The sequence below is a fragment of the Diadema setosum genome, chromosome 18 (genome assembly GCF_964275005.1).
Source record: "Diadema setosum chromosome 18, eeDiaSeto1, whole genome shotgun sequence".
Taxonomy (NCBI): Eukaryota; Metazoa; Echinodermata; class Echinoidea; order Diadematoida; family Diadematidae; genus Diadema; species Diadema setosum.
Genome location: NC_092702.1, coordinates 4215280 through 4228647, shown reverse-complemented (window position 1 = coordinate 4228647; position 13368 = coordinate 4215280). Strand labels below are relative to the sequence as shown.

Genomic DNA, 13368 nt, shown 5'->3' with positions numbered 1-13368 from the left:
ACCTCGTGACAGTTTGAGACTCTAATTCCAATTGTAATGAGTCAAAACAAATTCTTTTTATTTCCATTTTTTTTTTCTTTGCTTGGCTTTTCTTTCTGCAAAATCAAAGCCATTAAAAAGAAGAATACAAAAATTAAAACAAAATGACACTCCCAAGAAATATGGTTACTTTGAATGTTGCTTTGTGACTTTCAGATTGTACACATACATATATGTAATTCATCACCTGGCACTATGGTGACCAGTTTACTGATGTTTTCAATTTTTTTTTGTGTTTGTGAGTTTTTTCTCCCAAGCACAAAATCTCTATTTCATTCACCTGTGAGAATGTGATATACTCTTGTACTCACAATCTGTTTGCATGTATGCCTGAATTGTAGTTTGGGGGAGGGGATTAAGTCTCCTGCAAATTTTCTGGATTTCAAGAATAACCTTTAAAATAAGGCCTATTGCTAGTAATTTCTTCTTCATCTTACATTTGCTCAGCACTGAATTCATTACAAGTACATGTAAATAAAAAAAATAGGCTATACTAAGTTCTGGACCTACAGAAGAAACATTTTGAAATGTAGTGTCTTTTCTTTTTTCTCTTTTTAATTTAAAAAAATGGTCTTGGTGTCCAATGTGGGCACTGGGGGATTGTGAATGCAAACTTTGTATTTTTTCTTTTAATCTACACAGACAATTTCTCACCTTGACAAACCTACAGATTCCTTTACTCAATGATAATGGATTACTCAAGGCTGGCAGACTTTGGAAAAGAATAAAAATGCAACACAAGACAAAAAAAAAAAAATAAAATGATGGAATACATAATTCTCCCTCCTGCATTGATCATATTTTCTTCATATACTGTAGTTCCCTGCAGAATCATTTTTTTTTTCTTTTGAAAAACTTGTGACAGTATGAGAACAATACTCACAAATTAATCTAATTGACAATAAAAAACAAAACAAAACAAAACAAAACATAACAACCAACCAAAAACCAGTACCTGATATAATCATTAAACAGCACATCAATAGCCTTGTGTTGTCCCACTACAGATTTGTAAATGATCCCATTTTGAATGCAAAACATTCAGTTTTGTCTTGTTTGCTTGTCAGTCCTAGTAGTAAACACACTCTATAAAACATCAAGAATTTGTTCAATGGAGTCAAAAGGAGCTTGAGCTTTCTATCCCAGCAGAATCTTTTGATAACGATACTTCAAGGATTGAAAGCTCAGGCCCCTTTTGACTCTATTCTCCTCTACAGACTCACCACTATTAAATACTGTGTTCTTGACTACACTATATAAGCATTTAGTGGCAGTGGCAAAATTTTATGCGGCAAAAATATCTCACTCTACAGTGAGCAGTTTCCAGCAGTGTTTTTGATAGCTTTGTTTAATATTGGTAGAATGTTATTTTCCTCTTGTTTCAGCCCAGAATTACTTGCAAATCTGCAACTGGATGAAATTTGTTTAGCTATGGAGTCCCCCCAACCCGACGACTTACGCTTTCATTCAGACCGACTTTCAGGGACAGGAGCGGTTGTTTTATCGGCTCTCCATCAAAGTTTACAGTCTCTACCTCGATGATATTCCTTTCCCCTTCCTTGGCTCCACTGCCAAGAACAGCCTGTTCAGAAGAAAAAAAAAAAATGATGAAGACAAATTAAAGTGTGAATGCAAAACTTATATATCATAATGCAACAGCAACAAAAGGGAAGAAATAATCAAATCTGTGATTTCAATGAGAGCTGCTGGTTATCCCTCGGGATAATTTCAATTCAAGCTATTATCACGCCATTCCACTGGCTGTTCGGCTCCTTTCAAGTAAAGCATGTTGCATCAATCTCTCAGGTTCTTGTTGTAGGGGAGATATATTTCTGTGGCAGGTGCAAAACTCTGTATCATACAAAGACACATGAGAACTGCAAAAGGTAGCCTACAACTTAGAACTAGGAACAAGCATGTGAAAAAAAAGAAATAGATAAATAATAATAATAATAAAAAAAACTCTTTTGGCACCCGGGGGGGGGGGGGGGGGGGGGGGAAGAGCTTTTCAATTAGTTGCTAACTAATCAATATATCTTATCGATATCTAATTATTCAAATGTATTTCCTTTCCTGTCGTCGTGGGCAAATTATCTCAGTGAATACTTTAAATTTCGGCATTTACACTGCTTGGAAGGAAGGGAACAATAATGAAGAAAATAAGGAGCGGCTTTTTTCTGTTAGCTGCATGATTTACAGTACATCTTTCCTCTCATAACTTTATCTTCACATATTGCTCACTTCTTTTGACACACACACACATACACACCCATCCACGCACGCACGCACACACACACACACACACACACACACACACACACACCATATGCTCAATCAGCTTAACAACTGGGCTGTCATACAGTATCATACACAATTCTGTGTCCATGAAATGGTATTTTTTCCAAGTAATGAAGACAATACAAAGAGATGCAGCTGGACTATGCACACAAGTTACTGTTCCTCAGATTCCTTCTTTGTTGCTTTGATGGCACAGAAAAAAAAAAAATTAAACAATGAAATTCACACAGAAAAGAAAGATAAGTGAATGAATCAAACACAAAATGTATCAACTACATCATGCACTCTTAATGATAGAAATGGAAAATGAAACTGTTAAATCTTAATTTCCATCTTAAATATATTTTCTAATCTTTATTTCCTGAAGTACAAAAAGAAACTAGAAATGTCGCTTTGGCGACTGGTATGCCTCCGCCATAATGCATGATTTTCCCAATAGGTCTAGATAGTACATGTGGACAATGTGTGATTACATTTTCACAAAATTGGCAAAATATTGAAATGACAAGTTTGTCACAAATGTGTTGAATGTTCACCTTCCTTGACCTAGGTTTAATTGGATGAATAGGAGAGCATGTATCTAGGGATTTAAGGACTTTAACTCGACTTTGACCCATTCATACATTTAAGCATTGAGTAATTTTCAAGGTACAGGTGTGGAGAAAAAGTGCAATTTCTGAATTGAATAGTAAATTGTTACCATTTTCATCTGGCCCTTGACCCTAAAATTCATAAGATAATCACTTTCAGGTAGAACATGCATAATATGTACTAAGTTTCAAGATAACTTGAGCCACTTCCGAGATATGGAGGAAAAAGTTAGTTCAGCACTTTCACTTGATCTTTGACCTTTTGACCTTTGAGGCAAAAAAAGAAGAAAAAAAAAACTTTCCAGAGAATTTCTATTAGGTTACACATGTATGCATACACCAAGTGTAAAAAAAAATAACCCTGCTGGCATTGCATGATAGGAGGGAAATAGTAAAATTTTGAAGTGTTGCACTTGACCTTTGACCCCTGACCTTTGACCCCATGAACCCTACATTCTCTAGATAATCACTTCCAGTCAGTATATGTATATACTATGTTCCATGAAGATACCTTGAACAATTTTCCAAGGTATGGAGAAAAAAAAGAAGTTTTAATATTTTTACTTGACCTTTTGACCTTTGACCTTTGACCTCATGACCCAAACTTTCACCAGAGAATCTTAATTGGGTAATACATGTATACACTAAGTTTTAAGAAAATATCTTCAGGCATTCAATAGATATGGTGGAAATAGTGAAATTTTATGCATTTGACCCTGACCTTTTGACCTTTGACCTTTGACCTCATGACCCAAACTTTCACCAGAGAATCTTAATTGGGTAATACATGTATACACTAAGTTTCAAGAAAATATCTTCAGGCATTCAATAGATATGGTGGAAATAGTGAAATTTTATGTATTTGACCTTGACCTTTTGACCTTTGACCTTGAGCATGTGCACCCAAAAGTTGATAGGCACAACTTCACTCCCTAATACACATACATGCCAAGTTTCATTAGGATACCTCAACAGGTTTTGATAGTTACCTTGTCCACAAAATTCATTACGGACGGACGGAAGGACGGACGGACGGACGGACGGACGGACGGACGGACGGACGGACGGACAACCCGAAAACATAATGCCTCCGGCACCACTTTGTGGCGGAGGCATAAAAAGAGAGAATCAATAGTATTGCTTGTCATATTCCATGAATAGTTTGTTCTAGAAGTTTAAAACAAATCAGTATACTTACACACTCCATTCTACAATCATGTCAACTGAAAGGTATCCTTTCAAATATTGTATATCTGAGGTCAGTCACCATCTGCTTATAATTCAAGCACCAAGAGATGGCGCTAGACCACTTTTCATAGAAATTGGCATTCAAGCCTTCATGCACAGAGGCAGCTCTTTCATCAGTACTCAGTAGTCCCTCCAAACTTGACTATTTGTAAGTTTAAAGTAACCCTTCTCTGGTGTAGCTAACATAAAAAAGAAGTCAAACAGGAAGGCAATGGTGACACAATCCATTTTTCATGAAAATTACACATGCCATCAACTTAATACTGACATATGTTAATGGTAGCAATTATTCCCCCTGCTTTCTGAAAGCGGTTAGTCAAGTGCTCTTTCATTATGCTAGAAAAGTTAATTTTCGTGGAAATCCCTTTATATTCTCTTTATATTGTTGTCGTCATGACGTCATAACCTCTAGTAGTCTCATCATCCAGCAGTTCCAACACCAAAACTTAAAAATTTCATAACATTTGCATCAATTGTCCAATTTTCCTCAAACTTTCACTGATTTATTCTACTAATGTTGCTGCTTTTACTCAATCCACATTTCTCTTTGGATTTTTGTTTCCTTTATTCATACTCACAGTACATTCCTCGATGGCCTGTTCAACTCTTCATCTTTTCATCTCATCATTATTATTTTTTTTTTTTTTGTGATCATCATCAAATCAAATTATGTCCCTGATCTTGACTGACCTTTCATCCTTGGCTTTTGAAGAGAAATACCAAATCTTTTTCAATACAACAAATATCTCATCATTAAATCATCAATAAATGGATATTTGACTAATGTCCATTAACATACAAGGTGAAATACAAAATCTCCACTTTCGCCTGCAACACTCATGACATCTGACCCACATCAGAGCCATGAAGAGTCCCCCCACCCCAATACTTTATCTCTATACCGACTTGAAATTGCTTTTAACTATAAATGCCCCTGAAGTTTTTGCATCAGTTGTGACCAAGATCTTGTACTTCAAGATCTTGGTCACAACTGATGCCAAAGATCTTGAACTTCAAGAGCTTGTACTTCAAAATTTGAATAGTTTCAAATTTCTGAGAACACACACTGAACTACTTTTACCCATTTTAAAGTTCTCACAATGACACACATACACACAATATATTTCAAGGGTGAGGGGAAAAATGCCTTATACAAATGTGATCGTGCACCTCAGAACAAACAAAAAGTCACCAGAAATGGATTTTTAGTTAAGGGCAGATTCCAAAGGAGCAGACTCTAAAATATGATCCTGCATCACAAAACCAACAAAAGTCACCAGAAATGGATTTTTTTAGTTAAGGGCAGATTCTAAAAGAGCAGACTCTAAGCTTTAAAATGTGTAACTCAATTCAAATGGACTCACCTAACCTATCTACATATTGGAAAGAAAGCACACAATATGGAAAAGAGTGAACTTAGAAAAGAAGCTTTGAAGTATAAGGTCTAATCAAGGGGTTAATGTCCCCTACCTGCTTCAAGAAGAGGAAATGCACAATGGCATCATCATCATCATCTCCATCATCGGCATACTCCGCTTCCGGGTCCCAACTGAAGACTCTCTTGTCCTTAGACAGCTTGGCACCTGCCACAAAGAGAGAGAAAGAGAAGAAACAAATGATTTTGAGTGTATACTGGTAGGACAGTCTTTGGGCTCTAGTTGGTGACACTTGCACAACAGCAATGATTTTTGACAAGGGGAACTGGAGGCGCATGGCTCCAATACCCATCTGCTACGGCCATGGAAGACATTAAATGAGTCCTAAGCCCCTGTCACAAGTACCTGATCATGACCCTGCCCACTCACAGGAAAATTTACAGCACTATTACATGTAAATCACATCAGTGTGCCATTTTGCATCCAACTTTGAAATGGTGGTTTGCGATGCACATTGCATGTTGATGTGGCTGGATGGTAAAGACTCATGTGTATGGATCTTTTCACTGCTTATTAGTCATGCATGCCCAGCCAGAAGTACTAAGCATTTGCAATCTGCCTCCTATACATGCATACATGCTGTCTCATCTTTTTGAGACTTGAGACTTTGCAACATTTCCGATTACCATCTTGGTCATATCAGCTAATTACAATGCACATTCAATTGGAGATCAGTGTGTGAGTCCTATACAGTTTAAGTTTTGTGCACATACCTCGAATTGTGCGGGCTGTCATCACACAACCAAAATCTTGGATTTGGGCAAGTTCCAGACATTTTTCTAAAAATCAAATTCTTCAAGTACACTTGAAGGATTTGAAACCTGTGCACAGGTATTTGCCAACGGGTTGCAGTGGATCAGTTGTCAAACTACAGATGGGTTTACGCTTGACCGAATTAAAGAAAAATCATCAATTTGGGCTGGAAGGGACTGTTAGAGGAACCAAATTTTGGGCAGCACGAGTTGTCAATAATTGAACTACATCTGTACATATTCAAATTCAAAATAAATCAAATTTTGACGTTGAATTTCATGGGCAAGGTGACTACATACGAGACACCAATTACTTACATCCACAGCCCAAATACGAACACGATTATTTGTAATATGATGTCAGACTTCAGTTTCATGGGGCTGATTTGTGTGTGGAGAGGTGAGAGCCGGTGAGAAACTGACCAAAAATTTCAAGTCAGATCAGCTGGCCGATGGGTGCGGCAGCTGTACATTGAGCGAACCTGCCGACAACCCTGTTTCGGTGGGTCACTGCACATCGGTTGATTAAAATTTGATTTTTGTCTAAAAGCGCTGACAGCATTTTTCTTTTTTTCATCATGGAGAGTGGACATGTGTGTGGAACAAAAGATCACTGTGTGAACTTGCGACAATTTATATGTCAGATGTGAGACGGATGATACATGAACAGGGAGGGGGCCTCATGACCATCTCGCCCTGGAGGCCTGCCCATAAGGATCCCTCCTCATGAGCACCTGGCCATGCTCATGAGGCCTCTTGAACATGGCTGAGGTGCTCATGAGGAGGGATCCTTAATGACTTACGGGCACAAGCCCCCGTCATGAGCAGGTTTCCCAGATTGAATTTGAGGTCAAAACCCCCAGTGACCCTGGATTGCCGAGTATTACATAACCTGGAATCAAAGCAATACAGAGAGTAAAGAAATATAAAGGTGTGGATTAAGAATTAAGTCTTCTTAAGGGAATTGTGCACTTTATGGCCCTACATTATCGGTACCTCATTCCCCGTACACCAAGGTGATATCCCATGAACCACAGCGCACTGAGCAGCTGGCGAGCTTCTCTTGCTGTATGAAACGCCGTTTGACAAGTGATAAGGTCACTAAAAGCCTGTCTAACTTACTGCACTTCTAGCTGCATAGCTGACACATTGAATACTGTGCGATCGCGATATCCCGTGCCTTTGCTCTCTGCTGCAGGATTATCAAGCTTTACATTTGTAATGTTACATCGCAGAAAATTGCCATGATCAGGCGCAAAATGCGAGAAAGTTGGCAGTAAGTCTGTGATACAACAGCTTCCATTTGTGAACATTCTGGCCAGCCACAACAGTTACGGTACATGAATATTTTTATGCCTCTGTCATCCATCCCGACCCCGTCACAAATCGCACAAACCACCCACGCCGCCAAGGCTTGTGAGTTGTGTGTGTGATACACAGCCCGGCCCTGTCACTGTACACAAGTGCGTGCTTTGCACAGCATCTGGTCGGGGCCAATCGGGCGAGTAAATCGGTAACTGTGTAGACGATATAAACACATCAAACTGACGAATCAGGATAAGATTTTTGATTTTTTTTATTATTTCACAGAATTTCGCCAAAGCAGCGAACATAATGTCCTCTGCAATAACCAATAGGTTAATTATTGATCCCCTGCTTGAGTTCATCTTCGTGATAGGCTGCATTTTATAGCCCTTTGTCCCGATCATAGAAGAAGAAGAGATAATAACGCAGCATTCATTCATTTCAAATCATGAAGGAAGAAAGTTTACCACTGGTTGCGTTCTGTTGTGACCAAGGCCCAAGGGCATTGAGCAACCATGTGGCAAACCATGTTTTTTTTTTTCACTCCTATGCACACTCGCGTTGCATTGACACATGCACACAGACACCGAGACAGTGCTCACTCTTATTCACAGTAACAGAACACATGCTGTCGAACCCGCGGACGTGGTGCCTGATAAGTAACATGTTAATTACTTGAATTCAAATGCACTGCTAGCGTAAAATCTCGCATCCTTATAGGGGCTCTAAATTGCACAATTGCCCTTTTGGATTCATTGTTCTCAACGCCTGCAACAATACACACACAACATTGCACAGCCACACACGAATGACATTACACAGACCAACTGGCACTCCACTAGATCTAAATGAGAGTGATCTGATACAGTTCATCACCATCACTCCATCAGTAGACGGGGATCAGAACAGCTAACACTTGTAACAATAACAGTAATGTTACAGGATCATCGATATTGTAGTTTACCATTAGCAACAAGTCAAGTTCTCAGCTGCAGGTATCACTAGATCACTCACCCCAAAAATATTCTTTTGCCATTTTGATTCGATCTTTGTGATGCTGTTAAACAGTAGGTAATTAAATTATGAGGCAGCAGACTGAGCTGAAGAAGCGGTCGCAGTTCTTTCTCCCTTCTACAAAGTTCTGTTCTGTGGATCACCCACGTGCAACGTGTGTTCCTGCTGTCTGTTCGCGCGGTATTGTGTCCAACACGTTGCAACTTATTGCGCAGTGCATACAACATGTGCACAGTACACTGGCCATTTAAAAAAGCATGCCAAGAGCGCCACTTCCACTTCCGGGGTGTTCTATCTGGCAACCTCGCACCCGAAAGTATGAGTGAGCACACGGGAGTTCCATTTTCCTTCTTCTCGTTCTCGTCTCATATCCTTCATTCTTTGTTCACATATCGTGCGAATATATTTCCGTATGTCTTTGCGGTTTTTTATTTTTATTTATTTTTGGTTTTTTTTTCTGTTAATTATTTTTTCTGAACTATATGTCACTCGTATTTCTTTTGTTAATTTGTATAGGTACTTTGTCACCAGTTTTGTGTCCTTCTCACTCTTCCCTCTTCACCTCCATTTCCCTTCTCTCTCCTCTCTCCTTCTCTCTCGTCATATTTTCCTTTCTTTGTTTTTTTTTTACCATGCATATATCGTGTATATATTGTATATTTCTGTACATTTTTTTTTTCTTTTCATTAATCGCATTTCATTCTTATTTACTGGTATAGTTGTTTCGTACAATTTTTTAAGTTATTTGCAATTCTGTATTATTGAATTAATAGTGTGATATATTATTACATAGGACTCCGATACTCAGAGTATGGGTTGTTGACTAAAATAAACTTTCAAACTTTCAAACTTTCAAAACTCTAAACCAACGAGTATAGAAGCGCACGAAGCGCACTGCGTGCGCTTCTATACCGTACTCTTTGCTCTAAACCACTAAAAACCGCTCGTGTGAATTATCGGGAGGCGTCTGCGGTCTGACCATGGAGCTACTAACAGAGACAGCTCCATGGTCTGACCGTTCCTCCGTTGCCAAAGGATTCTGCAACATGATGAACGCGGAAGCACCGTGAAGCCATCACACACGAAGTCACAGCTGAGGACCTTTGTCGATATTATGCCACAGAATGTCTCACGAAATGTCTTCTAGTAATTTGTACACTGATCTACTAGTAGGCCCTACACACAGCTCTGTATAATGCACACTGATCGTGAAGGTCATCGAAAGTGTGTAACGTAAGTTGCACTTGTAAACCTGTATGGAATGTTGATGTCATTTATCATTTCTTTTCAAAGGAAAAATATTTCAATCTTCACTCTCTTCTGTGATTTTTTTTAAATTTGATTGTTTGTTTGTTTGTTTGTTTGTTTTTTTGTGTGTGTTTGTTCTTTTTCTTTTGGCTTACCGGTATGCCGAAACTCCACACAGGGGTCTTACAATCAAACTACTGTAATATTTGTTTTGTTTTGTTTAGTTTAATAGTGGTGCACATATTGTTTTAAGGTTGTTATTGATATTTTCCCCTTTTTTTTTCTTTCTTTTTTTTTTTTAGATACCAGCAGTGAAAACTTCACGAAGAGAATGAACACCATGGTATGTTATGTTCATCTCTGCAATAAAAAGTATGGTGGCCCTGAAGTACGCTCGACAACAGGTCATGTGCGCCGTGAATTTTGCGACCAGGTCGCGAAATTCGCGATTTGGGACGCGAAGTTCGTGACTCGGGACGCGAATTTTATGACCCGGGACAAATCGCGAATTTAGCGACCTGGTCGCAAAATTCACGGCGCACATGACCTAGCTGTCATCGAGCGTACTTCAGGACCACCATAAAAAAGTTCCTCCTAATACAATGTACTTATTCATCATGGTTTATTGGGTACCACGGTATTCCATTTGTTCAATAACTGTAATTATTGTGTCCATTCTATCGATAACATCCTTTCTTCATGCATGTGGGCGGGGGGGGGGGGGGGGGGGGGAGGGGGTTCCACTTTATTCACACTGTGCACACATTATAATACAGAATGAAACCTATCATTTTCTGTTGTTACTGCTGGGAAAGGGATTCTTGTTTGTACAGCCTCAATTAACTCAGCTGATTGAAACTATATTGATATATATGTGTTATGTATCAAATCTAAGTGAAAGCACCAATATTTTAAAGGCAACATAATATGTTTGTATTGTCTACCTCTTGACAATGTTCAGTATTGCACTACCAAGTGTATGAGTAGATGCATTGCACAGGTGGCCTTACTAAGTTACCCATCACACACTGCTTGTACTAAAACATTGCATAATGAGTGTTAGCATATAGAAAATTTGGATCACATTTATGAGAATTTAAATCAGAAACAGCATTCTACATCTGTCTTTCTATATGCTCAGTATATACTGCTGCTATTTTGATATTTTAATTGTATCTATACACCTCATATCACACACCATACTGCAAAGTGTACCAGTACTCAGAAAGTAAACACTCAACACGTCATTGGAATACCCAACATGCGTACCATTTCATAGAAATCTTATCAGACTTTCACAGAACTTTTTGCCATACCCCATTAACCACACATATACATTGTACATCCATCCAGCCTGCCACACAGACAGACAGACAGACACACACACACAGACACATACAAACTTATACACTTACACCCAAACAAAGATATTATACCTAATAGAAGCTTTAATCACTTTAATCAAGAGGTATCATGCCAAGATATACATGTATATCTGTCCTTTTGCAAAATATTTGGGTGCTGTTATTTTCGTGCTAGTGTCTGGTTGCGCGAAATATTGACACCGCGAAAATTTCCACTTTTACAGTATATCTTTCTCCACACACTCTTCCTTCACCCCCCCCCCCCCACACTCAAATACACCCCTATCCCTCCCACACACTCACATACACACACACACAAAAAAAAAAAACAACAACACACATGTATACATTTACAAATTATCGTCTGTTAAAGGGATGGTACAGTATTATTGGTAAAGATGAGAATTGGGCTTTTAATTTTTTGTGAGATACCAAGAAAACACTTGAGAAATAGTACAGAGCATACCATTCTATGAGGAATTCAAAGTTTACTTGATGAAAATCGGGTTTGGAATGACTGAAACATCCAAAAACAGAGTAAAACAAAGCAATCGTTAAAAAGTGTGTGTCCCACACTTTATTAGAATCGCTGTTTTGGATATCTCAGCCATTTCAAAACCAATTTTCATCAAACGTTGAATTCCTCATGGAATTACATGCTCTTTCATATAGTATTTCATAAGAAGTTTCTCATTATCTCACCAAAATTTTTTTTAGAAACTTGAAATTAGGTCTCAACCAAAACTATACGATCCCTTTAAATTAAGGTGACGGAAACATCAATTTTCTTTCCTTCAAAAACGAAGCGAGAGGGAGAGAGATAGAGAAGGAGAGAGAGAATTCTTCAAAACTAGGAAAACGATACTTCTACAGCACAAGAATTAGACAAAAATTATACAATCAGACCACCTGTGTCCACTTGGAATGGGCATCTTGCATTTACTTCTGTATGAAAGTTTTTTCTTCATTTTACATATTTACCACACAAAAAAACATATTTTTACCTTTCCTGCCACAATTATGACAGTGTTTGCATTTTCTCAATAGTGTACTTTTTGTCTTGCGTCAAAACAAAGACAAGAACAATGATATGCAACAATACAATTTCATATTCAATGCATACTGAGCTTCATACATTGGAGGTGTACAAAGAGAAGTAAAGAATTCAGAGGTCTTCATACGTGAATTCACTAAGGCAATGTATAAAATAGAGTCAAATAATATCTGTACTGTCATAGTTCAGTTACCAGAGAATCTTGGAGAAACATAGCACTCATGGTTCTAACCTTAAATCCTACAAATGGAGATTGCAGCGTTATATAACACAGAGGCCAAATCAATACAGCCTTTTTCCCCAAAAACTCCAAACAAGATTAGATGAGCCTCGTTACTTGTGTACCCTAATTTGCCTACAGAATATCTTAATCTTACATCTCGAGGATGCAACCTTGTAGATAGTTTCCTAAATTCTATCAATACCTACATCTTACAAAAAATCAAGGAAGGATTAAATGCCTCACAAATGCCTGCTTTTACACACTGGATGGAAAGGTTTTTATATTACCCTATATGCATTCAACCTTGCTTATGTCGATCTCACATAATTCTAACAATCGCCTAAGTTGAAGGTCTTTCCAAGTCCTCTTCTCTTTATATTCTATGAACATTAATCCCTCAAAAGTTGAATTTTCTTGAAGTCGAAGCTATTTCTTCAGTCCAAATAGATTTGACTTAGGCAAGGTTGACTGTAATTGCATTAGGTTTGCTGGAATAAATTGATCTTATGAATTTGAGGGGAAATTCATTACAAAGTCCCATCAAACGGCATACAGAAACTATATCGAACAATAACCCAAGCATGACATACACGCAATGACTTGCCACATCAGCGTAATATCTTGACCAAGTGCCAATTAAGTAAGGTCAAGGAAGTATCAACCATTTCACTGACTCAATCACATTACAGCCAGAGTATAGATCTTGGACATCATGAGCGAACAGTTTTCAACTTCACAACACCATGTTAGAAATAAACAACTTGCATGCATACGGAATTTGAAGAAAAAAAAAAATC

At 38.1% G+C, this 13368-nt stretch overlaps 1 protein-coding gene across 3 annotated transcripts in view; it reads right to left on the bottom strand.

The window, feature by feature from the left end:
* LOC140241325 (mitotic apparatus protein p62-like) overlaps nt 1–8882 on the bottom strand; it is a 70886-nt gene extending 62004 nt beyond the window's left edge. For all 3 annotated transcript variants that reach the window (XM_072321051.1, XM_072321050.1, XM_072321052.1), the window contains exons 1-3: nt 8683–8882; nt 5646–5758; nt 1499–1621 (exon numbers count right to left, since the gene is read on the bottom strand). In XM_072321051.1, coding sequence (XP_072177152.1) covers nt 1499–1621; nt 5646–5758; nt 8683–8704 — 258 coding nt within the window. In that variant the 5' untranslated portion in view covers nt 8705–8882. The remainder of the gene's footprint in view (nt 1–1498; nt 1622–5645; nt 5759–8682) is intronic.
* Nucleotides 8883–13368: the final 4486 nt, after the last annotated feature.